The following is a 25,210-nucleotide window of genomic DNA, read 5'->3' on the forward strand; positions in this document are numbered from 1 at the left end:
TTGATCTTCAGTGGTAAATGCTTGTCGTATGAGGCGACTAACGGTATCGGAGGGTAAGGTTCGCTGGCTTGGTTGACATATGTCATTGTATCCCTATTGCGTAGACCGATGCTCATGCTGTTGATCACTGGATTGTTTGATTCAGACTCAGTTATTTGCAGACTGCTGTTGTATAGGGATATAGCTGAGTCCGGTGTACAGAAGTAGAACTATGTTCCTGTGTGTATTTGGGACAAGGGATCACTTAGTTGAAGCAAGCCTAGATTTCCACAGTGTTTGCTAGTCACACTGAATACCTTGTTCATTCCCAAAATGGGTACATTGTGTGAAGTCCATTTCTGATATCCCCTGCTTAAATGTTGCTAAAAGTGGCAAAAAACTAAACACACTCACTGTGGGTATTTGTTTGGCTGAAGCGATGTCACAGTATCTGTTTTCGCATTTATGCATCCAAACGTGCCCATGGTAATGAGGTTTCAAACATTGTCAAACCAAGACTTTATGCAAAAACATTATGAAAAATGTTATAATATAGTATATTATTATAAAAAACATTCATTCAAATTTAACACTTCTCTGTGAAAGCTTGGATGAAATGGAGACATTTGAGAGTTAATGTTCAAGTAAAGTCAGCCTGATATGAATATGACATGAGATAGGGATCCATTGAGGGCAGTGTGGAGGTTTTAGAGTGAAAGGGTATGCGATCTTTGAAAAAATTAGTTTAATGACAGTTACTAAAATTCGTCTTCTTTGTTAATGTTTGGGACTAATGTTTGTTATGTCGAATAGTTGTCACAAAGTAACGGGTATGGTCTTTTGTCTCCAGCCCCGCCTTGCGTGGTGGCCAGATATCAGCCTCAACTATGGCAAAGCCGGAGAACTGAGGAACATGTTCACAGACATCGTCAACAAGGTCACACAGGGCTTCAGCAGCCACAACTGCCCCAAGGTAAAGCTGCCAGTGTTGGAACTAAGTGTGATAGAAACCCATGAGGATCCAGGCTAGAACTGATCTTCAGTAACCCATACTTGTCGTGAGAGGCCAATAACAGGCACTGGTGGTCAGGCTCGCTGACTTAGTTGACAGTTGTGTAGATTGATGCTCATGCTGTTGATCACTGGATTGCCTGGTCCAGACTAGATTTTTTACTGATTTTCCTACTCCTAGCTGGAATGTTACATAGTTCAGAGTTGAAACTAACAAACAGTATGATAGAATAGCTTGAGTTGCTGCTGCTGTTTGGTCATGTACAAGAAGATGCTGTACAGTGCTACAGATTGATGTGTTCGGTTTGGTTTAGTTGTTGGTAACAAACAAAAAGCTTTCCCAAGACCTCACATGATCATTGTTATTTCTTGTCAGCCATTAACCAGAATGACAAAGGCCATCACGTTAACGAGAGCCACGTCAGATGAGACATTGACCAGCTATAAGTACATCCTGCTATGGATAGTGAAGTTGATCCATGCTGATCCTTACCTCATGTTGCATGTGAGTATATCTGCTCATTGGTGTTTGTGCTTATATATACAGGCTAAGGTACGAACTATCTCATTGTCTCATGCTGCTTGTTTTTGAGTATATGTCGTCATTAGTCTTTCATTGCAGCAGGATAAGCTACAATATGGATCTTGTCTTTTGAAAGATATCTAGACATGTTAGATCGGTTCTTTAATGTGTGGAAGTGGTGTAGCCTAGTGGTTAAAGTATCCGCTTTTCACTCTGAAGATCCAGGTTTGATTCCCCACATGGATGCAAAGCCCATTTCTGGTGTCCCTCTGTTGTGATATTGCTGGAATATTGCTTAAAGCTGTGTTGAGCCATACTCTCTGATTCACTCTTTACAATGGGACTCAAAGTGCCTCCAGTACTTACAACTTTAAACTATAAGTTTGTAGGATTGGATATCATTACGTGCAAAGTCTTGGCTATAATCTATTTTCTATCGTTTTACAAAAGATAATGTCTCTACATAATAGGATTGGCTTCTTGAAATGGATCACAAAAATACTTGCATCACCACAAACATGAATCACTTTGAACTGTAGGATTTGCCATCACTGCCTGGACACGTTAGGTGTTAGCTGTTGATGAGTTTGATTCTTCTGTCAGTGACTTTGTGTGGTTTGTCCACTAGAATCAAGGCAAGCCAGGGCATGAGATCCAGCGCAGCACTCTGGAGCTAATCACCAGTCTGGTGTCCCTCGTCCATCAACAGTGGATGACAGATGTTGCCCAGAAAGCCATGGAGGTATGGTAGAAACACATAATAGAGAATCTGTGTGTTCGAGTGAACATACTTACTCCAAAGTCAACAGACTCGAGTGATATCACTGACTTGAGTCAAGTTTAGTTAAACTTACATCATTTGTGACTGGTCATGACACAGCAAAACTACATGTGACAAAAATTTGTTTGAATCTCAAATAGCTATTGAATAAAATGTTTGAAACAAATGCCTAAACTCCGCTAACTCCTCCATATTGACACGCAGTGCACTGAGCAAGACTGAAGGTAGTGACCCCCGTGGCTACAAAGTCAGGTGACTGGTCTCATGATTACACTTATGGTTGATGTATGATTTTTCTAAAGATCTGACTAATGACCTATAATTGGTTGGTGGATTTTTTAAGATGCACAGTTATAAAGCTTTTGAAACCGTGACTCCGAATCTGCAACAACAGTAGCATGACATTATCATGGTTGTTAAACCATGGTTGCTTCAGGCTTTGAATGTTTCGAATTTCATCTGCAGGATCGATATAGAAGAACCCTGATGGGACACTATCTTTTATCCTTTGGAAAGGCTGGAAAAGTGAATGTAAAAAGGCCTTGAACTTAGCACCCACGTTAAATCATTAAATAAAATGTGTATTGACAACAGAATATATACTACTTATCATTGTTATTAGATTTTAATCTCCACATGTGAGGGAAACATGGCTTCTATAACTGAAATATATGAGTAGATCTTTATTTCTATGGTTAAGTGAGAGGAAACAAACCTACTTCCTATTGTAATTTGTGTGTTTTCCTTTCTCCATAGGCTCTACTTTGCCTACATCAGCCAGAGAACATTGAGCTGTGGAATCCTGAGGCTCCCATCAACACCTTCTGGGACATCAGGTTAGTCTTGCAGGAGTTGTCTCCCCTGATGTGTTTATAATGGTTGAGCTGAAGGTTACACCACACCAAATGTTTCCCCACAGACTTTTAGAAAAACCCTGTGTTTTTTAAAGAAATTCCAGTCTATCAACAGCCATTCCATGTACATAGGGGTACTGTCTGACTGAAAGGGTTTCCAGATTAACAGGGTTTTTTGACTAGCATGCTTTCCTGTGCCTACAAAAAATGTGGTTTGTTTTCAGCTCGCAGGTGTTGTTCTACATCTCCCAGCGCCTCATCCAGCACCAGATTGTCAACTACACTGAAATCCTCAAGTGGCTTCGGGACATCCTAGTGTGTCGGAACCGATTCCTCCAGAAACACAGTGCCAATGCCAATGTTGGCAGCAACATCCCAGTTTGCATACAAGCTCACATCAAACTGGAGGTCAGTGCATCATACATCATGGGACAGTTAGGCTAATTATACTGAACAGCAAAAGAAAATATACACTGGGTTTTTGTCTAGATTTTAAATTAAAGACATAGACGTGAATGCTTTTATGAGATTTGATTTTTTTTAAACTTGCATGTCGTTTGCTGTACAGTATATATAGAAATTACTTTCTTGACAATTGGCATATCAGTTTAAGCCCAGAACTTTTGTCGTTTTTTTTCATTGCCAGTAAAGAAGGCTTTTCCAATTCCCTGATTTCTAGGAAGTATACTCTCTAAACCATGAAGTACCCGAAATATGAGAGTTTGGTGTGTGGACTTATGTATATTGACATTTGACATGTTTCATCTTACATCACATTTGTATTCTGTGCAAAGATATAAATAATGTCCTACTGAACTCACTTTAGATGAAAAATGTGTCTGAGAATCATTTTATAATTTGTACAGCCTTACTTGTCTTCCGCTGAGCATGACAACATGCCTAGAAATTTTGATTTGAGGATGCAAAGTGGAGGTTTGAAATATCCCACTAGGTGTTGGCTGATGTGGTTGGGTTTTTTTTTTTTAATGAATAGAGTGAATGTGATAAATAAGTGGCATTGCTGCATTTAAAGTTTTGAAGAATGATCCCTCTATAAATGACATTAGATTGAAACTGAAAAGTTAAGTCGCCTGTCTGCAGGTGGTGTTCTTCATGTACCTGTGGAGTATCGACATGGATGCAGTGTTGACGGCAATGTCTTGTTTCCGTCTGCTGTGTGAGGAGGCAGACATCCGATGTGGCGCTGATGAGATGGCAGTCACACAACTCCTTCCCAACTACAACGTGTACGCAGAACTGGCAGCTGCTAGCACCGTCCTTACCACTGGTAGGGAAACCTTGACATATAGATTGTGCAGCAGCATCTCTTATGTAGTAGGTGATGATCTGGCTAGATTTTGGTGTTGGTTCCCTAAGGCTGAAACAGAGCCTGCTCTAGGGCACAAAATCTTCAAAGTACACCTGGTAAGGATCAGTAGTCTGATTAGTAAAGCCATTTTAGCTCTATGTTTTGAGAAGGTCAAAATGTTATGTGATCTTGCACATTGTGTGTGTGTTTTCTTGCTTTAATTATTATTATGTTTCTGTTTGTCACCTGATGTACAGAGACGTTTTAGCTGGAATATTGATGGTTGTAACACATTACCAAGAATCAAATGGAATCTAGATGTCATTTACCTCATCCATTACTTCTAGGTTTGCCCAGTTCATGTCAGAGAAAATGAAGGACTTACTCATCATACATATTGCAGATTAACCTTACATTTACTGTTGAAAGAAACACATCCAAATAAAGAATGAAAGTGTAGATTGTCAGGATTTCATTTTAGTTTTGTTTTCCACCAGGTCGAGCAGCCCTCCAGAAGCGTATAATGGCCTTATTGAGGAAGATAGATCAGTCCACACCAGGAAACTCACAGGTACAAACATCAAGCCTGGTACATGTTGGCAGAGTTGTGTCCCTTGGACAGGCAGACGTCAGTCATCGTAGGGGTCAAATAACATTTACAGTGGTTTCATTTCTTGATACGTCAGCACCATGCCATGCTCTTCACCAAAGAGTTATAGTTCTTAGACCTGCATTCCATTGCTTTATTCTGCCGTGTCAAGCTAACATGTTTTGACATCACTGAAATACTGTCCGAAGGATTTTAACCCAACTCATTCACCCTTTCCCTCACTCTGCCTCCACAGGCCTGGGAGGATACATTCAGGAATTGGGACATGGTGACCCGCTACCTGGAGTCCTACCCCAAGGTGAAGTTTGATGACTCTCAGAGGGAAATTGCTGACATGATCAAAATGAAGAGGAAACCTCCCAACCATGCCTCCACTGAACATGAACTGGAGGTAGGTCCGTCGGCAGCAACAGCTTGTTTTATTGACGTTACAGGACGTCTGAATAGGATAGGACTGACACAGTATGAGCAGTACTTACCCTGGTAATTCATGGTAAGAATGACTATCAGCCAACTCCACGTGGAAGTCACAGCTCTATGGCTGTCAGCAATCTGAAGATGTTTCAGATTTATGAAAACTGTCCTTGATTGTATTAACGACAGGTTGAATGTTTCTTTTTGACGAGTCAGCCCTGTTGTGATATGACATAATACTGTGCTTGCATGCAGTGGTTGATTGCCAACAATGGGGTTGTCCCCCATATTCAGGGGTCTAGATGGTTGATAGGTGGACCCAGTCTACCAAAATAATAATAATAATAATAATAATAATGTCAAAGCAACATAATAATATTGTCGCGATACATTCCCACATGTGTTCAACTTAGTCAGTAATAAACATGTTGATAGTTGTTGACTGAGAGACTTGGACATTTGGATGTTGGTACATTTGTTTTCAGCACCCCAGTTTTGCATTGTTTTGCTGTCTGTATTCTATCTCTGTTCATAGGGTGATATGGAAACTACCTAAAGGGTTTAGCATCCCAAACACTGTCTTTTGCTTTGGCTGAAATAACTAGTTTCTAGCTTTGACTGTAGTTTCTGGAGTGTCTGGTAATCCTGTCTGTGATGTGTCCATGATTGTGTGCTGTAGGACCAGCTGAATGAGTGGGCCAACATGACAGGCTTCCTGTGTGCCCTGGGCAGCGTCAGGCTACAGAACAAGTCACATCGGGTCAGCACCATCAGCATGTCTGGTATCAACGTCGACACAGCGCGCAAGTCCAGCCTCATGCAGAGTTGTGCCAACGACACGCAGTATTGCCCAGTCACACAGTGAGTGCAGCAGGACAACTTCATTCCATTAAACTCAAACTCAAACTGTTGAATGATGAGTTCTGGTGTCCTTAGCTGTTTAGTGCGTAACAGTTACTCTTAAGTGATATGACAAATTTACTGTCGTATAAAAATCAGGTAGTTCACAACTTGTTTTCTGCAGTATCAATGATTTCAAGATGGTAATGTACGATTAGTAAACACTAATCATGCCTGTTTTCAGATTTATCGGGAACCTCCTGAAGCTGTTGATCTTCCAGAATGAGAAGTTCGGGGCTCAAATCCAGAAGCATGTGAAGGAGCTGGTGGGGCATGAGCTGAACCCTGCCCTCTACCCAATACTGTTTGACCAGATTAAAGTCTGTGTCGACAAGTACTTTGATGCCACTGGGCAGGTATGTAGAAGCTGGTTCTTCATGTTTCGAATTCCCTTTATGAAATTGCGCTGAAGGCCCAAATTGGATTCCCCATGTGTGAAACCTATGTATGGTGTCCCCTAATGTTGCTGGAACAATGCTTAAAATCTCACTCATTCAGTCATGTTTACCAAGACACTTGTACTCATTACCTTTATATTTCAGGTGATTGTCACAGACATGAACACCCAGTTTGTAGAGAACGTCATCTTCATCATGAAAAACATCCTGGAGATGAAGTCTGACCAACCCTGTGAATACCTGGGATTGGCCAGCATTGAGTCACTCATGCTCACCATTGTCAGGTAATTGATACCATAGCGATGCCATGTTGATGGAGGGGTAGCCTAGTAGTTAAAGCATTTGCTCACCATGATGAAAGCCTGGATTCCACACATAGGTACAGTGAGTGAAGCCCGTTTCTGGTGTCCCCTGCCCTGATACTGCTGGAACATTGCTATCTGCTGTGGTTGGGTTCTTAATATCATGATAAAGTGTGAGTTTATGCTGTATGTTTGACAGAAGTAAGGTTCTTTATTTCATGATATAATTTTAGTTTATGCTGTATGTTTGACAGAAGTAAGGTTTGTCATGGTGAGTGCTGGGATGTTAAGATATTATGCAAGAGCTGAAAACCATCTGCAACTTGGCTAATTGTTAGAAGCCTGAATCTGGTACAACCGTTGAGCTTGCTGATAACAGTTTACATGACAACTCAGAATGTATGAAAGGTAACACTGAGAACTGAGTATGAGCTCAGTGATTTCGGGTACAGGATGTGAAAGAAGACTGTAATGACAGCACAGAACTATGAAAGTACTGATCAGCTTGTAATGAGAGTTGTGTCCCATGCATTACTGATACTATTTTCCTGTCCATTGTTAACAGAGTTATTGTTGTGCTACAGGTATGTGAGACACCTAGATTCGTCAGTCCATGCCATTCAGATCAAGACCAAGTTATGCCAGCTGGTGGAAGCGGTATGTTCTTCACCATTCATAGTTCCACTGTAGTCCCCTTCTCTTTGTCCATTTTAGATTCCTGGAATTTCAGTCCCCTGAAAGTTGCACTTATTGTATGAAAGATGAATTTACTTTTTAATTGTTGACTAAGTGTTGTGTCTAGTTTGTTGTTAAACACTGCACTCAACAATATTCCAGCTCTATGCTGGTCTAACCTGGGTGGGAGTAACCCACTGGGTGTCACATCCAAAGCCTAAAGCCTTTTGTTTACCATCAAGGTGTTCATCATAATGAGAGTCACTGGATTGTTTGTTCTGTTGTTCTGTTGTTCTGTTGTTGCATAACAAGCACACAGGTGTCTTTTCAGGACTTGCCTGGGGTGGTGGGGTTGCCCAGTAGTTAAAGTGTCCACTGATCACAGTGAAGGCCCGGGTTCGATTCCCCACATGGGCATAATATGTGAAGCCCATTTCTGGTGTCACCCACTGTGATCTTAATGGAATACTGGCTATATTGCCTCTTATCTGGACCTGTTAAGAGTGTGTTACTGTTAGTTATCCCCAGATCTGCAGCGGGGAACTTGAGATACTGTGGCAGTATTTACTCACCCCTGGCAATACTGCTTCTTACAGATGATGCAGCGTCGAGATGAGTTGACCTTCCGCCAGGAGATGAAGTTCAGGAACAAGCTGGTGGAGTACCTGACAGATTGGATCATGGGGAACTCCCACCAGGTCAACATTCAGGGCGACATCTGCAGCATGTCAAGGTCAGTGGTAGTGACAGTGTGAATCAATCACATGCCAGCAGGTACAGGGTTTGGTAACAACCATTTTCAGATCCTGTCACATGGTGTCAGGTAACATCTACTCTTATGGCACCAGTTTTACTAACACCATATATCCGGTGCAGCAGGACAGTAAATTAATGCTAGCCTAGTTTAGTTGATAATAAGGGTTGGCAGGATTTGAATCATTTAGGGGACTTTTCCTACACATTATCTGGGTAACGTTCAGTAAACTTGGACAAAGTAATGTGACTATGTGTGTCCCAGTCCACCCAGCTGTGAATGGGTATCTCATAAGGATGAGAAAACCTTTATAAAATGTAATAGACTGTTACCTTTGAATTCCCACATGTATTGTTGAGATAAGGACAAATTTGTATATGGTGCTTTGAGAATGTACACCCTGTACCTTCACCAGGTAAATAATATTGATAATATTATTTAGGCCACCTTTATAGTATTGAACTCCATGCTGCCCAGGCATCCTCTGTGCACATACAACATTATGGAAAATATTTTCCTGGATAACCCAATTTATATGCTGGCAGGTGTAGTAGTTGTTCATTTTTGATAGTTGATATCACGAGAAATACAAGACTGACATATTGATGGGCTAGCTAGGGTTTAATTCATACTATGATGCCTTAATTTTGCGTTTACACTCACTGTCACAATGTGTTATCAGCCAGATGTTTTTCTTTGTGATTTTCAAAAGCAAATGGTGGTCCAAGGGAGATAACTTTCTTCAGAAATATATTCATAACTTACCCCTACTAATAAAAACTGGCCACATCTTGAGAACTATCCAACAATAGTCATGTGACTTAACCTACCGGGTACCCATTTTCTGCCGGGTGAACAGCATGCCACATAGAAGGAAAGATTACTTGAAAAGAAGATGACCTTCACCTGTTTACGGGTGTGGTTTCTCATGGCACATTGCTGTGTGAATGAAACACCGCTGTGACCAAAAGTCTTAACTCACTCAGTCTTTTGTGTATCTTTGACATGTGTTGTGTTTGGCCAGGGACCTGGACCAGGCCAGTATGGAGGCTGTTGCTGCGCTGCTGGCCGGACTGCCCCTTCAGCCTGAGGAGAGTGACCGAGGGGACCTGATGGAGGCCAAGTCTCAACTCTTCCTCAAGTAAGTCATCATACTGGTTCTCCGGGCATTGTTAGAGATGTTAGGACAGTGGACTTCACTCTGTGCCCCAACATTTTAGATATATTTGCTTCAATTTGTGCCATATTTCCAGAAGAAAAGGTATTGATTTGTTGTCTTTATGATCAAAGTTCCTTTCATTGACATTTTAGAAGTTGGTGAGTAATAATTAAGATACATTATGGATTTTTGATGGCTGATGTCCTAAAATCTATACCACATGTTTCTTTTGGTATAGATTCTTATACCATTGTCAAGCAAGAGTCTATACCGAAATGTATTTTAGAGCATTACTGAAATTTGAAATCACAGACTGTGCAAACATTAGTTTCCCAACAACATGATGTGCAGCATATTTCTTCGATATTTAAAGCCAAGCCTAATATGAACTGTAAATAATGGAGATATAAAGGAGAGTTTTGTCCATGGATGTAGACATATGCTGTATCGGAAACATATTGCATAGGCTAGTATGGATTTGATTGTCTGGGGAAGACTGGAAGTTATATACCTACAGGAAATTACTTCTATCATTCATATTCAACACATAGTGATCAGGTTGTATTTGTGTGACGTGTTTTAGGTACTTGACACTGTTCATGAACTTGCTCAATGACTGTTCTGAGGAGGAACAGGACAAGGCAATGGATCCTAACAGGAAGCGCAGCATGTCCAATTTGAGTGCTCTCCGAAACTGTACAGTGCAGGCCATGTCCAACCTCCTGAATGCCAACATTGACAGTGGCCTGATGCACTCCATAGGTGAGTGATTGTTTGTTTGTTAGTTAGTTGCTTTTTTGTTTGAAGCTGTTCATTGGAATATACCATCTGTGCAAGCTATTTGTAAAAATCATCATTGTTGTAGTCATCGTCATCATCATCATCATCTATCTATACAATCAGGATGCTGATTCATCAAGCCCAACAATGCAGTGCTGTTAGTCACATCTTGCAACAGGCATATATTACTGAAGTCAGTTCTGCCCAAGCCCTTTGTTGTCATTTAAGTCTCTGATTGGAAAGAACTTAGACCCTTTCTGTCTTCTGTAATAGAACCCCGGTATGAATATACAAGAAGTCGTGGTGTCTGAGTGGGTTAGGTGGCTGACTTTGTGTGCTGGTGATTAGGTGCCTGACTCTGAGGGTGTTGGTTTGAATCCTGGATGGAACTGAACCCAGTAAAAGTACAAGAATCTGTACATTATGGAGAAAGTGTTATATAATAAACAGGGTTCGCACAGGCTAGAGAAAGTCTGAAATTTGCACATTTACCCTTAAAAAGGCTTGAAAAAGCCCTCTTTGCCAGTGATTCGCATCAAGAGGTCCTAAATTTGATGGCTGTTTATTTGTGAAAATGTTATTATCTTGCCAGGCTTCATGTTGGAGACTGTTCTGTAAGTCTGATCTTCTCCTGCAGCTCTGGGCTACCACAAAGATCCTCAGACCAGGGCAGCCTTCATGGAGGTCCTCACGAAGATCCTGCAACAGGGTACGGAGTTTGAGACGCTGGCAGAGACAGCATTGGCCGACAGATTCGAGCGTCTGGTCGAGTTGGTCACTATGATAGGAGACAAAGGGGAACTGCCCATCGCCATGGCGTTAGCAACAGTGGTGTCCAACTCTCAAATGGTGAGTTCTTTGAGGATGTCCAATTTACGGAGGGTGGGATGCTGACATAATGTTTGATATTTCAGGAAGAGCCAGCACCAGTGTTTGATGATCCATTTGATACTGATGTAATGTTTGTTGTTACAGGATGAACTAGCGCGGGTGTTTGTGAACCTGTTTGATGCCAAGAGGCTGCTATACCAGCTGTTGTGGAACATGTTTTCTAAAGAGGTGAGTACATACAGTCAGCTTGTTTGTGGGGAGACAAAACGACGCTGCTCTTGTTTGTATCATAATCTTACATTATCATCGTGGTTAAACAAGTTCCTTAATTTTCCAAAGCATACTTAATTCACTCACTAACTCTGTAATTGTGGATGTGAACTGTTTCTGTATGAATGTGTCGCTGTTTATATCTTGAAGTGTTTCTGGGTAGAATATGGTCCCTGATTTCTCATTCATCTTTAAGTGTATAAGATTATCCGGCTTGGCGAGACTATTGCACGATGATCTTAGACCAATGAATATCTATGTAAATGAAGTCTCTACTGGTTCGGTGGATGAATTATATGCCCTGGGAGTGGATTGTTCATAGTTCAACTCCTGACCCCGTCATACCCGAAGATGTTGAAGGATAGTACTTGATGTTACCTTGCCTTGCAGTCAGTTTTCAAGGATTAAATTATGGACCATTGTACTATGTCTGGGTAGGGTATCTACATCAAAATCCAGATATCTCAGAGAAATTTGCTGAAATCTGGATGATACAAGCCACCACACACATTTGCTACATGGAAACGTAATGTTGAAGGGCGGTGTGGTGACCTAGTGTTTAAAGGGTTCACTTGACGAGCCAAAAACCTGGTTTCGATTCCCCACATAGGTCAAGATGTGAAGCCCATTTCTGGTATCCATGCCTTGATATTGCAGGAATAATGCCAAATGCAGTTCACTCACTTGTGAAATCTCGATTCACCATCATATAAACCAGTTTATTAAGTTTCACCCAATTCATGTAAAAACATGTCTTTTCAAAAACAATCGCATGTTTGTGAATGAAGAATTGCTGAAAAGAAAGTGATTGTAATACTGACAATGTCAAATGACACTGATGTAGATGCTGTGTCACAATTTCGTTATCCATATGATACAAGAAATTGAATGAACTAACAGTCCACATATAGTGCTAATATAGAGGATATATATAATATATAGGATCCTGGTTTGTTCTCGTCAAGTTGATGCTGTTGTTATGACTAACACAGTCATGGTATACTGCACCGGGTTAATTTTATCCCTGTATCATGAGAATGTTTGAAATAACCATCCTCCGACCTCCCCACATTCTGTTTGATCATGATCAGTATGGAAAGTGATTAGTTAGATTAGATTTAACTTCTTTTGGCTGCACTCCTAATAAAAGTTTTGACCCATGAGTCAGGATAAGTATAAAATATCATTCTTTTTCATAGAGATCCTCCTTGGGGTACTTATAAGCATTTAAATGTTCTTTAAATTCTTGCGACAGTTGTACAAAACAAAAAACATCGTTTTTGTCTTGTGAGACCACCCCTACATGTTCAAAATATAGTCACAACTTTTGAAAAGAATTTTTAGTGGGTACAAAAATACTTATAAGATACTTAAAAGGAGGACTCTCTTCAAAGATTCTGCAACCTGTGCAGGTTGGTGTGAACAGTTTTAAAAATTATTTTAGATATTGAAATTGACACTGCTTTCAGGCGTTCATTCGTGTCCAGAACCTAGGTATACGGATGTCTCTATGTTATATGGACAGCACATAATGTTAGCAAGTTCTAAAATTGCCAAGAATTTCTGTTGAGTTTGCTGGTACCGTCAGCTGTGTGGCATGTTGCATGTTGTGACCTGTGTAGATGTAGGTGTCGCCACTACAGCGTCTGTAACTTGTGTACGATTTGATCCTTGTTGGTAGAAGCAAGAACACCTGAATCCATGTTCCATCTGTCAATCAGAACAGACTCACCTCAATCACCATTTCCTACTAACCAAACTGTCAACATTAAAGCTTACAGCCATATATTTACACAGTTTTGCTGAAGACTTCCAACAGGCTGCTACATACAACCTTGGTTGAAGTCGTCTAAAATAAACCCTACACCAAGAAGGACAAAAACTTGCACCAAGTTGACGGGTGTTGTGCGGTAAGCAATGACCACCTTTCTAAGACACTATATCACTTGAAAGGCCTGCTTCCAGGTGGAGATAGCTGACTGTATGCAGACTTTGTTCCGGGGGAATAGTCTGGCCAGCAAGATCATGGCCTACTGTTTCCGCTTCTACGGCCAGGGCTACCTGCGTGAGCTGCTGCAGCCACTCATCATGGACATGTTTCTTATGGACAGGGACAACTGCTCATATGAGATCGACCCTGCCAGGTAAGGGCATCTTTAGCCTGTGCAGAACGATGCTTTTCATCGTTATTTGTGGGGTTGTTATGTTTAACTTGTGATTATGCAGATCAGAGCTCATGTTGATCTGTTAAGCCCATATCTGGTGTCCCTTGCTGTGATATTGCTGGAGTATTGCTAAAAGCGGCCGTAAGCCTCAACTCACTCACACATGATTTTGATCACTGGATTGTTTGGTCAAGATCGCTGCCATATAGCTGTACTATAGCTGAGAGCAGCGTTAATGAACAAACAAAAAAATAACCTGTGAACTTTTTTAACTCATGGGGTCTCATATTCTGATCACTCTGTCATAATGTGAAGGAGTCTTTCTGTCTCATTCGTTTTCTGGTTCTTGTGTCCTTTTAATGAAGGGGCCTCTTTATTCAAATGGTGTACTGGCTCTGTTGGTCTTCTAGTAACATATAGCGGCCTGTTTAGTGCATGGGTTTTTCAGCATGTAGATCTTGTTGACACAAGCAGAACCTCAATTTACACATTCTGTTGATGCTATTGAAGTGTGAACTGGCCATACTTTGGTATTTTATATTCTGTTGATCAGTTAGATGTTGCTGACATTATAATACTGTATACTGGCCATATTTATTTATTCATTTTTCTATTAGTTCACATGATCCTTGTGATAATGTGGTTAAACAAATATAAAGTTAGGAACTAAAACAAATAAGGTACCAAAATGAAGGGTAACTTCAATGCAGACAAGACAGTGTCACAGAAACATATTTGCTTGCATCAGGTGGTGCAGTAACCTATTGTTTAATCTAAACTTTCACTCGTCATGCCAGAGACCCAGCATTAATTACCCACATGGCTATGAGTGAAGCCCATTTCTTGTGTCCCTATTTTGATATTGCTGGAATATTGCTGAAAGCACTGTAAAACAAAACTGCCTCATTTTGAGCACAAAACACACACAGTCCTGTGCAGTCTTGCTTTTACCATTAAACCATTTATGTAAAAGATATTGAATCAACTCCAATTGGAGAATGGGGAGGTGGGGTTGCGTAGTGGTTAACGTGTACACTTGTTACACTGATGACCTGGGTTTGATACCCTTGGTGTTGCTACCACATAGCTAAATGTGGTATAAAACTTAACTGACTCACTAACTGGAGAACAATATTTGTATATTGTTCCAGACTGGAACCAGGAGAGAACATCGATGAGAATAAGAAGAACCTTTTGGACATGACCTTGAAGGTGTTCAGTGCTATTGTGGGCTCTGCACAGAGGTGAGACAAACATTGAGTCATAAGCCCATTTACAGGGCTGCAGCATGTAATATGATGGCATAAACTGTGTTGAAACGACTTTACTTCATTTTTTACAGGGATTAATAATCACAGTGTTTACATCCAAGAAATCAGGCTGTTTCTTTAAATGAACATACTACGTACTCTACAGGGGTTCCATATTACAGATGGGGCTCTAAGAATCCAACCACAGGGGCGTGGGAGGCTAATGGTTACCCTGCTTGTCACCCTGAAGACTTGGGTTTAATAGGTATAATATGTGGAGCCCTTTTCTGGTGACCTCACCATCATATTGCTGGAAAAGTGCTTAAAGCGACTTCAGATCACTCTCACTCACTCCAGCCAATAAACAGTCCGTGAAAACATTGTACTCTTCCAACAAACAAATTGTTAGAGGAAAACAGGCTTCCCTGTCAACACATACCAGGTGAAATGTGTGAACCAACAAATAGTAATGGGGGACATTTATGTAGAAAATACTGCACATACCATAGATATACAAGGGAAACATTAGCATGTCAATGCATCTGTGCATCCTGATACTGTGTGTATCGTGGGTCATGTCCTGAGAAGGTAACAGAATTGTCTTTCTTAGAGAGGGAGCTTGTTCCAGAACATGGTGAGTGTCCACTGCTCACTCTTGCTGCAGACACTCCAGCAGTTGAAGTGTATTGATGAATGTTTTGTTTTAAGTGCATGTTAATTCATCTCTTTTTTTCTTTTGCAAATCATGGATGGAGCATGTTAAGGATATATCTTGCATTTAATTGGAATTGGTGCAGCTGTGTTGGAATCCTTGATTTGTGATGAACACTGAATGATTTGTTGTACACGATATAGATATGGTTGTGGGTATTTTTGTGAGTAAATAAGCCATGCTACAGTTAAACCGAAATAAAATAGGACATGTTTACAGGGAACCCATGTTGTCTGGGCCCTGTAAAAGCAGAAACCTATCTTTACAGATGAAATTTTCTTTAAGAAGTGGTATGACAGGAAATGATGATTGAATGTTTTCAGGAAACACTAATTGTGGTTAGCAGTGCACCCAGAAGGCATAACTTAGATATTGATTTCTGATCAAGTATTCAAATTATGCGTGAATGTCATAATTCATCATTTGTTATGTTACTGGACACAATGTCATTCTCTGACGGGATAAGTGCTCTTATTAGTTTCAGTGTACCTCACTTACAAGCAAATGTAGTATTTAGTAAATGTTTGATCAGATATGAAAATGAACTGACATACTATGTGTTCTCACTAATTACTAGTTTTTTTTGTGATATAGTTGACACATGGCATCGTATCTGCATAAATCGATGCTCACGGTTTCAATCACTGGATCATCTTATCCAGTTTGTTTACATACCACTGTCATATAGAAGAAATATATCTGAGTGCAGCATTTAACACCAAACAAATTAACTGTCATGAGTGTTTTGTCTTTTATGCCCATTGGAATCAGAGATGACCAATTATTCTCCGGCTTGGAGTTATATTTTTACAACATGACAGCATTAATTATCATGCGTATCTTCATTTTGATATTGTGCATGTCAAAGTTTTGAACATTACAGTTGTGTGCTGAATAACATGTGTTAAGGAAATAGTGTATATATATATATATATTGTGAAGACAAGGTAGCTTTTCATTTTTATTGTTTTAATCCGATTTCAGTTTTGTTTGTTTTTATAATTTCATTTTGCATGAAGTCCTATGGTTGCAGTTTATTATCGATTCAACTGGTCGGAGCTGGAATTTCGTACAGAAATATTAAACGCATATTCAGATCATAAAGAAAATGAGGCCTTGTTTGTTACATTTGAAATTGTGGGAATACAAAATTAAGGCAAATTCAGATTAAGAAAGTTCATATATTCATATCAAATAATCTAGAATAATATGTTCTTGATATTTGAAATAACAGGAAACAAACAATTTCAGACTGACTCCAAGAAATGGCCACACGGGTAAGATGGTTAACGTGGGTTCTGATTTATGTGAGATTGATCAAACTTGCGTATGTGAGGTTGGAATTTGAAATTGCAGCATCACTGAAACCAGCATTCCATCTGACCTCTGTATTTGAGTATAGTGAATGACATGTGTTGATGGTTGTGATAACAAGCATGTCACTTGTTTCCAGATTCCCTCCCAAACTCCGGACAATGTGCCATTGTCTTGGTCAGGTCATCGGATTCCGATTTCCACAGGATATGATCACTGCAACAGGAACTGTTATATTTCTCCGATTTTACAACCCAGTATTAGGTAACTGTCCTGTGTCCTGGTCATGTGACCATGTCATGTGACTGCGCCCTGACATGGAATATTGTAGGCCCTGTATGCTGCTTTACTCTTCTCTCATCCATTACTGACTCTGATCATGAATCGTCCTCAACTCACTTGTGTTCGGAGACCATTGTCATTACATATTTGAAACCTCTACTTCTATGCAAACTTTGAAACTTCTGCTTACAATGAAAGTTCCTATTTTTATTTGAAACCTCTACTTCAGTAGAAATTTCCTGTACCTATTTGAAACATCTGCTTAAAGTGAAACTTCCTATACAAATTTCAAACTCCTGCTTTCAGTGAATCTTTCTCTTCATATCTGAAACCTCTACTTTCAATTCAAACTTACTGTGCATATTTGAAACCTCAACTTTAAATTAAAACATATTATGCATTTTTGAAATCTCGACTTTCAATTCAAACATACTGTACATATTTGAAACCTCTACTTTAAATACTAACTTACTTTAAATGTTTATAAACTTGTTATGCATATTTGAGACCTGTTCTAGTACAGGCTTATTATACCAATTTGAGACTATTTATTCAAACGTATTATGGATGTTTGAAACCTTTACCTGTTAAACAAACATATTGTTATTTGAGATCTGAACATGCTTCACAAGAGAAATATTACTTATTTGACATGTCATTATACATGGTTAGTTAAGTTAAGAAAAGTACTTGCTCATCAAATATGATCATTATCAAGAAGAAAAATATATGCTTGGCTGGTAAAAGTTGTATTTTATATTCATATTCCTGGATATTCTTTTTTGTAATTGCTTTCCTTGTATTCTTTATTTCTCAGAGGTGAATGTAAATAGAAATGTTTTATTTCAACAGATCTTTTGCTGTTTAGAACCTGATATTTTAAAATGAGATGGAAGTACAATGTATGATGTTTAAAACTGGAAAAAGTGAGATATGATAATGACACATGGTCTTTGAACACACAACCTACAAGTTGCCCCTCTCACCCCATGTCGCGGACAGCCATTACTTCCCTTCAGTTGTAAGTAGGGCTCCTTTCAGGGTAGTAGGGGCGTGTCAGAGAGTGGAGCACAACCAATGGCACACTAAGAGCATTCAGTGCTTGGCTGAAGACAGTCAAGCTTCCTTAAGCCCCATTACCTCGGGTAGGTTTAGGCTTAAAGATACTTCTTATTATCGACCACATTTTTTGGCAGCCAGCTGAAATAGACATGGTATGTTTTTTCGGACTGGAATTGAACTTCATTTGAACTGCTTGATCAAAACATTTATTTAGATGTCAGGTTTAATACTTTTCATTTTGTCTATTTTTTTGGGACACCTCTGTACAAATTATTGATAAAAGTGAACTTGTTTATTTATTATTCATGAAAAGTAGATTTTTCATTAATTCTACTATTACCAGCAGATAAGAATATTAATATTTTGATATGTGTGTCCATCTTCGATTGCCTCTATTACTCATATCAACACCTGGCCACGCCCACCAACGCATGCCTGCCTGCAGCGATACTATAGACCATCATGTTCTAACAGACCCATCCTGCTTGCATCTCTTGGAATGGTTGGCACTAGACTACCCACCGGATTTAATATTTGCTTTGTTCTTGTGATGTGTTTTTACTAATGTGTTCATGCCAAACTGACGATGTGAATAACTTTCAGTGTGTATCCAGGATCTACTATCTCCAGTGCTGTGGTGGCTCATTTCCACGTTGTCACAGGTGGCACTTTGGCGGAGAGCTAAGGGAAGTAACTTTGTCTGTTGCTCGTGCAGGTTCCCTCCTAAACTCCGGAGTATGTGCCATTGCCTGTACCAGGTGGTAACCCAGCGTTTCCAACAAAGTAGTGCCGAAGCTGTGTGGACAGTGATTGGGACAGTAATATTCCTACGCTTCATCAACCCTGCCATAGGTAACTCCACACACTGCAGGGGCACCTGCCTCAACCCTGTTAGGAGTTTGCTGATATTGTCTTGTGATTGGTTGGTGGGTTTGATTGGGTTCATTGGTTTTCTGTCGACGTGTTGCAGTTGGATAAATATGCATGTACATCATCTGGAATAACTGTTTTCAGTTCCTGTACATTTTGTAGGTACCAGAGCAGAAAAGGAACTTTTGTTGCTTGACTAAAGGCTGAGGTCTCTCTTCTATTTTTTAATATTAAAGGGGTTTTGATCCATAAGTCCTTTGCTCAAGTGTTTTGTAAACAACCATCAATACGTGATGCTTTTGGTGAAAAAGACTCATGTACAGTGTGCATGAATTGCTAACAAAATCTGATTTATTGTACATAACTACCAAAAAACCAAATACCTGATTTAAAAAAGTGTAGACAAATTTGGCAGTCTCTCTTTTACATATACATGAATAAAGTACAGCATGTATGATTCTTCACTTCTACTTGCAAAAAATGTGTATAAAATTCTGTATTCTTTCAAAATATGTTAATTGTGTTTATGAAGCCATGTGATATTTCACTCCCTCAAGAATTTATGTTTGCATCAATGATGGCCTGGATGATAAATAAGTTTTATTGTTTTGTAGTTTTTACATATGAAGTTTACATTGTGTGAAAACAAACTGCTACCTTTGCTTTTTGTCACCTAGCTGCCATTACTTGATATGGAAGTTATGATTGAGGATTTTGAGGACGTAAATTTCTCTACTGAAAATGTACAAAAAGTGTATTTGTGGAAACAGTTAGGGGGAATATTACAAAACAGGTGTACGTATTAGTAATATCATATTGTCACTTTCTATGTATACTACTCAAATGAAGTAAAGGAACAGCAGAGGTTTTGTATGACTATAGGGAATTTCTAACTAAGATAGCTGTAGTCTTGGATGTTTTCTAAACTACATTTGAGCAGTATGAGTGTGTTGTAATTCTATTTGTAGTGTGGAAATATCTGTGTATTCTTTTGTTTGAAGGAAAGTTGCATGTTTGAGACAAGAAGGAATAGAGAAAGAGTCCAAACTAGTATCTAGATCTGCATGGAACAGTAATTAGTTGATTCCTGCAATATGTGCCATGTGTGATATGTTTGGTAGTGCATGTCATTTAGAAGCATGGCAAGTCAAGCATGTCAATGTAAATCTGTACTTGTAAAAATACCATTTTCTCAACACCATTTTTATATTATCCATAACAGCATTTGTTCAATTTTGGGGACACTTGACTAAGATTCTGTCTGTTGCTATTCTTGAAGTTTTGTTGAAGGTTTTTCCTTTCGTATTTGTAATACTGTGACAGTATGCTATTGTTGTGAAGTGTATTATAATTGTGCAACTAAAATGCGTTTGTTCTTCATGGACATTGAGAATTGTGTTTAAATGGAGGGTGATTTTGAAATACTTTTTTCCCCACCCGGGGTGGTGGGGTGGCCAAATGGTTAGTGTCTGCTTCTCTCGATAAAGACCTGGGTTCGATTTCTGTTGAAGCCCATTTCTGTTGATATTGCTGGTATATTGTTATAAGTGTCATAAAACAATACTCATTCATTTTTACCAAGTAAAATTGGTGCTTCATGCTTAATGTTTGTGAAATGGCCCAATTTTCTCCACAAGTTGATTTCATTCTCAATAAAAGGAAATTCATAGCACGAAAGTTGATTGTGTTGACTGGACAACTAATTTCATTGTTCTGACACATGAGTTTGGCTGCGCTTAGCCTTAATTATCACAGCTGCTTTTTGCTAAATCAGACCATTCTTCATTCATGAGCACTAACACATCATCTTGTGTGCAGCCTGTAGATATTTTCGCCCTTCCGGTAATGATGAGACAATAGCATCAGATTTCTATTAAACAGTATTTGTTGTCAGTAACCATGGTAACAGATACTTCTTGAATTTTTCAACTGACTGTAACTCATTGTTCTTTGGTAATTTGATGTTTTGACTCAAACAGCTATTTCTTTCCTATAATTTTGGGAAGACAGTGTGCAGTTTCTTTAAATTAAAAAAAGTATCATTTTTGTCAGTAATCATGGTAACAAGTAGTTCCAGAATCCTTTACATGTCTGTTAATTCTTTGCTTTTTGTTAATTTGACGCAATTTGCTGGAAAAGCATTGTCAGACACTTTAGGGGAGGATACCAATTTTTGGCAGCATATTTCAGGTGGGAAAGATCTTTTTAAAGAGTGCATCAATAATCAAGGGTGATAAAGGGATGAAAATGTCATGATATGGCTGAAGTGTTGCCAGTGTGACTTTGTATCTTTACTTTCTCACTTCGGTATCTTTTGGATATACAGCATCAATGACATTTATTGAGTGTCTTAAGTTACTCAAAAATATCTCAGGGCCCCAATGTAAACATCAGTCATGGATGTTACAGCACTGTTAATTGATGCTGTTTGAAGGACTCAAGTTTGAAACCAAAGCATCAGCAGGTGACTGAATGGAGCTGTAACTGACTCGTCGATTCCCCCAAATCTTGACTCTTCTTGGGCGTAACCTTTCTTAACAAATGTAAAATATATTTGAAATTCATATTTTTGAGTCCTCAAATGCCTCAGAAGCAAAACCAAGCAAATGCAATACTTGTAAAACATCGGGATGATTCTGATATGAAGTATAGCCATTGTTGAGACTCTGGGATTAATTTAGAGGGTGTGTTGATCGTGTTTGTAGTTTCACCATACGAGTCTGGCATTGTGGAAGAGGAGCCAACGTTGCGAATCAAGCGGGGACTGACACTGATGTGCAAGATTATGCAGAACATAGCCAACCACCTGCTCTTCACCAAGGAACAGCACATGACAGCCTTCAATGAATTCCTTAAGTCCAACTTTGAGGCTGGCAGAAAGTAAGCTGTGTGGTTTGTCATCACATGTAACCTGTGGTAATACTTCATGTGGCAGGGATGTGTGTGGGGAAGTCCAGTGGTTATAGTGTTCACTTGTCATATTGTAGAACCAGGTTTAATTCCCCACATGGGTCAGTGAGTGAAGCTGTGTGATATTACTGGACTCTTGCAGAAAAGCAACATAAAATTTTACCCTCACAATCAGTTGTTTCTTTGAGGCTCAAAATATCAACCAGTGGTGTTTCTGAAACTCATAGCATCCACACCGGTTTATCCGGTGTTCATAACATCAACCACTGGTCTCTCGGGTACTCATAACATCAAACACTGGTTTGTTTGATACTCATAATATCAACCACTGGTTTGTCTGGTGTTTGTAACAACACTCATAGTGTCAATCACTGGTTTGCAGGGTGCTCATAACATCAACCACTGACTTGTCTGGAGTTCATAACACCAACCACTGGTTTCTGTGGCACTTGAGTACTCATAATGCCAACCACTGTTTCATCCAGTGTTCATAATATCAACCACTTGTTTGTCTGGTACTCATTACATCAGCCACTGGTTTGTCTAGTACTCATAACATCAATCTATGGTTTGAATATTTTTAGGCGGCACTGATGAGTCTGTACTGTTGATGAGAAGGTTGTGTCCTGTACGATGATTCATGGACTTGATCTAAAGTATGGAAATAATATGAACACTACTTTTTTAGATTTTTTACAGAGATTGCATCAGACTGTGAGACGCTTGATGCAGGGAACCACAGTTTGTCTTTCATCAATGATGCTAACGTCATTGCGTTACATCGGTTATTGTGGAATAACCAGGAGAAAATAGGGGATTACCTATCCAGCAGCAGGTGCGTAGAGTTACCTCCCTTGACAAGTATCACTGTTTGAACATTGTGGTGGTATCTTAACATGGTTGTGTGGTGAAGTTTGTCATCATAGTGTGTGTTCTCATCGGACTGTACAAATTGGTAGCGTGTTATAGATATAAATGATTCTGTTATTGTTATTGTGGAATTATGCACTGTCAAAATCAAAACTTTTACTGATTCTGAATTCGAATTGTTTTTGGAACAGAAATAATTATCACTGTAGGATTTGACTTTTTTTTCGCTTAAATTGAAATTTTTAATTACATTGGCTTCCTGGATGCTAAATTGATTAAGTAAATCATGTAGTTTCTAATAACTACTAATACTGGCTTAGTTTAGTCTATATAACAATAACACTTTGTCTGAGGATTGGGTCGTCAGTTGTGTTTCATGTTTTGGTTGTGTATGTTTGGATATCATCCTCGACTATCAAGTGTTTTTAGTCTTCGTTCTGTTTTCATAATGACCTTGACCAGTTCACCACTGAAGTTCCATTCCAAATCAGATGTGAATGACAAGATAGCTCTTCAATCAAATTACCAACGTCATTCATGATTCAAATAATCACTGGTTTTACTGATACTTGGCTTTGAAAGGTGGGTTCTCGAACTTGCAAAAGACTGCTAACAGAATGGGATGGTCAGGCTTGCAGACCTAGTTCAGTCAAATTTACATGTTGGTTCATGATTCTGTAAAAACAACAATTTTACTGATTCTAACCTTCCTTCTCAGCCTGTTTGTATTTGTATCCCAACTGATGTCAGTCACTGGATTTTCTGGTTCAGAGTTTGCCGAAAATTGCTGGAAATGATTAAGCAACAAAGAAATAGACAAACAATTTTCCTGGAAAATACTTAAATAAAGCTTCCTCCCTGCTTGTTTAATGTTCAAGTAAAAGATCAAGACAAATCTTTCATGGATGTTGATTCTGGTGATAGGAACTGGAAAGTGTGGCGCCACTTTCACAATAATGATTGGCTTGGACTGGAGCCAGGATATTTATCAGAACAGAATGAAGACGTAAAACACTAGAAAATCAAGGATGACTTGATATACTGTTGTTTGGTAAATCCATTTCATTTTGGACACTATATGGATTGGTACAACATGCATGTTGTATGTATGTATGTGGAATATGATCTCAATTCATGGATAAAACCATTATTTTTGGAGTGAAAAAGAACTTTTTAATACTTGTATTTCACTCTAATGGACTTAAATGTTTGGGTTTTAATACTCTTGTGTTATTTAATTAAAATAATTAGGAAAGGGTTTGTTAAGCCATATGAAGTAAAAATGTAACTATCTCACGAACAATTCTTGATTGGAGATGATTCAGTAATCACCAAATTCTATGAGTCTCATTTGAATCAAATCATAGTGCTTGATACCATGACACAAAAATCTGAGGCCATCCCTTCTTGGTCATGTCGACTGACATGAAGTTGACCTTATCCATTCAGAAAGCAGCTCACTCACATGTTATGGTTTTCAAGTTTACGACTTCCTTTCAGTGGTATAATTCAAAATTTGAAATGAAAAAAAAATGGAAATGTCTCTTAGAAGGCTGAATTTGTATGACAGTACACGAGCCATGGAAAGTCTCCTCCATTTGCAGTGTTTAAAGAAACAATCCACAATTGTCATTCAAATTACCTCACGTGAATAATTATACTAATTCATCACAGTATGTAACACAACTTCTGATTGGTCAGTGCTATAAATTTCCTTATGATCAGCATAAAGGGTCGCAATTTGAAAACCAACTCACCAAAACTTTTGAAGGTATCCCTACTCTTTTGGGGTAACACTGTTTTTCCAGACATTGTCCTTTGCAGAAGTCTTAGGTCAGTTCACCTATCCCACAAAAAAATGAATGAAATTTGTGTTAAACAAGACACAACAGTGTCATAAGTTTAGTTGTAAGATCAAACAACTTACTTGCTACGTGCTGTTGACCTATCGCTATTATATCATGGAACAAGATTTATGATGTCATTATGGAGTGTGATGTCACCCATTGTGATGTCATTTGACAACAGATCTGCTAGTAGTCTGTTGGTGAGGAATCAGAGGACTGTCATCATTTTCAGCTGCCCGCTTATTTCTGATAACCCATGTTAATTCTATTCATTTTAACTGTAACGCTACGGTTTATTCATCATTGTCAGATTTAGTCAATGTGCACATTACAAATGTGTTGGAGGGAACTAATTTGTCTTCTGATTGTGTAAGTTCA

General features: G+C 39.1%; 1 protein-coding gene across 18 annotated transcripts in view; it reads left to right on the forward strand.

Annotated features, from left to right (window-relative positions):
• Nucleotides 1-25,210, forward strand: part of LOC137294944 (neurofibromin-like) — an 85,060-nt gene that overhangs the window by 14,988 nt on the left and 44,862 nt on the right. For 10 of the 18 annotated variants that reach the window (XM_067826169.1, XM_067826210.1, XM_067826233.1 and 7 more), the window contains exons 13-34: nt 830-952; nt 1,367-1,495; nt 2,142-2,255; nt 3,051-3,130; nt 3,373-3,556; nt 4,250-4,436; nt 4,955-5,028; nt 5,303-5,458; nt 6,161-6,342; nt 6,566-6,737; nt 6,924-7,063; nt 7,666-7,738; nt 8,353-8,489; nt 9,535-9,651; nt 10,253-10,431; nt 11,087-11,298; nt 11,425-11,508; nt 13,504-13,694; nt 14,867-14,959; nt 19,051-19,187; nt 21,911-22,085; nt 22,804-22,950. In XM_067826169.1, the coding sequence (XP_067682270.1) occupies nt 830-952; nt 1,367-1,495; nt 2,142-2,255; nt 3,051-3,130; nt 3,373-3,556; nt 4,250-4,436; nt 4,955-5,028; nt 5,303-5,458; nt 6,161-6,342; nt 6,566-6,737; nt 6,924-7,063; nt 7,666-7,738; nt 8,353-8,489; nt 9,535-9,651; nt 10,253-10,431; nt 11,087-11,298; nt 11,425-11,508; nt 13,504-13,694; nt 14,867-14,959; nt 19,051-19,187; nt 21,911-22,085; nt 22,804-22,950 (3,086 nt within the window). Of the gene's footprint in view, nt 1-829; nt 953-1,366; nt 1,496-2,141; nt 2,256-3,050; nt 3,131-3,372; nt 3,557-4,249; nt 4,437-4,954; nt 5,029-5,302; nt 5,459-6,160; nt 6,343-6,565; nt 6,738-6,923; nt 7,064-7,665; nt 7,739-8,352; nt 8,490-9,534; nt 9,652-10,252; nt 10,432-11,086; nt 11,299-11,424; nt 11,509-13,503; nt 13,695-14,866; nt 14,960-17,130; nt 17,256-19,050; nt 19,188-21,910; nt 22,086-22,803; nt 22,951-25,210 lie in introns of all 18 variants that reach the window. The other 8 variants (XM_067826194.1, XM_067826217.1, XM_067826241.1 and 5 more) reach the window with 2 other exon arrangements.

Source organism: Haliotis asinina, chromosome 1 (genome assembly GCF_037392515.1).
Source record: "Haliotis asinina isolate JCU_RB_2024 chromosome 1, JCU_Hal_asi_v2, whole genome shotgun sequence".
Taxonomy (NCBI): domain Eukaryota; kingdom Metazoa; phylum Mollusca; class Gastropoda; order Lepetellida; family Haliotidae; genus Haliotis; species Haliotis asinina.